Source organism: Physeter macrocephalus, chromosome 10 (assembly GCF_002837175.3).
Source record: "Physeter macrocephalus isolate SW-GA chromosome 10, ASM283717v5, whole genome shotgun sequence".
Taxonomy (NCBI): domain Eukaryota; kingdom Metazoa; phylum Chordata; class Mammalia; order Artiodactyla; family Physeteridae; genus Physeter; species Physeter macrocephalus.
In genome coordinates this window covers 14,106,372-14,108,119 of record NC_041223.1, presented here as the reverse complement: position 1 = coordinate 14,108,119, position 1,748 = coordinate 14,106,372, and the positions used below count along the sequence as shown (strand labels likewise).

Below are 1,748 nucleotides of genomic sequence, written 5' to 3'. Positions count from 1 at the left end.
GGCTGGGCCCATGAGCCATGGCCGCTGAGCCTGTGCGTCCGGAGCCTGTGCTCCGCAACGGGAGAGGCCACGACAGTGAGAGGCCCGTGTACCGCAAAAAAAAAAAAAAAAAAAAAATCCAGGCCAATCACTGTATTTCAGAATTCCACGAGGGTTTCATAGAGTGACTGGGGACAGTATTAATGAATTAAAAAGTTAATCCTTAAGATAGTCTAAGTACTTTACTTTAAAAATTATTTTATTAATAATCTATTATTATGTTTTTAATTAAATTTTTTATTAAATTGTTTAAAAGAGAGATTAAATAGAGCAGATAGGTTGATTTAAAATTTCTCCAAAACCAGAAAATATATGAATACCTAGTCTGACTAATTTTATAACAGGTAAAACTAGAAACAGCCTACATACCCAACAATAAGGGGACGGTTAATTGAATTATGGTATAATCAGCAGCTAAATAAAATAAGTGTATATAATAAATGATTATTTGCCAGAGAAGCTGCTAGACCCTAGAGATACAAGGACACAGACACTTTAAATTACAGGATCAACAATATGAACATCGTATATGTTTAGGGCCAGGAATGATAAGAGAAAAACAACAACAAAAAAGGAAAATAACTTATTTTTAACACATCTGCTACCGTGACTAAAATTTATCTATTAAATAATATTAAAGTTAAGTAACATGAGAACCAGAACTGCAAGAATATTTTCATGAATTAATGTGCTTGAATTGGCTAACAGTGACTAAGGATTTATTCTTCACAGTACTGGTAATACTATTCATAAAAATGCTCGTATTTAAACATAGCAAACTATCATGCACACCTTCTATAATTATTCCTCACAAGACTCATGTCTACCAAGTATCAGCTTTCCACAGTCTCAGTTTTGCATGCTTGAAATGACTCAGAAAGGGATGAAAAGACACATTCATGGCTCCACACTGACTCAGGGCTCTATTCACAAGGCCCTCCCGGACACACAATACCAGCTTCTTCTGAGCGGGAAACAATAAACATGTCGATCACGCAAGGAGCCCAACATACTTGTCAGCATAACCCTAAGAGTTAATCTGGACCTGAGGGGCACCTTCAGAATGGCTTGTTACCTCCAAAAGCTGTCGTTTCCCTGATGCCTTCATCTTGATGGTGGACATTCGCTCTGCTAAGACAGTGAGCGTGGACTGCAAGGGCAGCTGCTCTGCAGGGTCGGAGTCTGGGGAGTCAGACATCAGCTCCTCCGCGAGGGCTGACTGCAGCTCACTGATTTCCTCTTGAAGCATGAGAATCTCATCCATCAGCGCCTGTGGGGAAGACTGTGGAATCATACTCGTGTATGTATATTTTTGCACTGAGGAATCGTGGCACTAGCTGAGTCCCATGTGGTTTGATATCAGTGAAGACACTTCACTTGGAAGTCGTTTAGCTAACAAATAGGGGGCCTACGAACCTAAGTTTCTAAATGACAGTACCAGACTGAATGTCAGGAAATTTCTGATTTTAAGACCATTTGTCTTGGTTTTCAGCAGGCACATGTGTAATCCGACGGGGGTATATGCTCAATTATGTTTGAGTCTACAATTCTATGTTGAAAAAAAAAAAAAAAAAGAAGCCACATGAAGGCTTCCCTGGTGGCGCAGTGGTTGAGAGTCCACCTGCCGATGCAGGGGATACGGGTTCGTGCCCCGGTCCGGGAAGATCCCACATGCCACAGAGCAACTAAGCCTGTGCACCACAACTACT

General features: G+C 40.6%; 1 protein-coding gene across 3 annotated transcripts in view; it reads right to left on the bottom strand.

The window, feature by feature from the left end:
- Positions 1–1,748, bottom strand: part of SYNE1 (spectrin repeat containing nuclear envelope protein 1) — a 482,398-nt gene that overhangs the window by 167,162 nt on the left and 313,488 nt on the right. For 2 of the 3 annotated variants that reach the window (XM_028494818.2, XM_024122567.1), the window contains one exon: positions 1,115–1,309. In XM_028494818.2, the coding sequence (XP_028350619.1) occupies positions 1,115–1,309 (195 nt within the window). Of the gene's footprint in view, positions 1–1,114; positions 1,322–1,748 lie in introns of all 3 variants that reach the window. The other variant, XM_028494816.1, reaches the window with a different exon arrangement.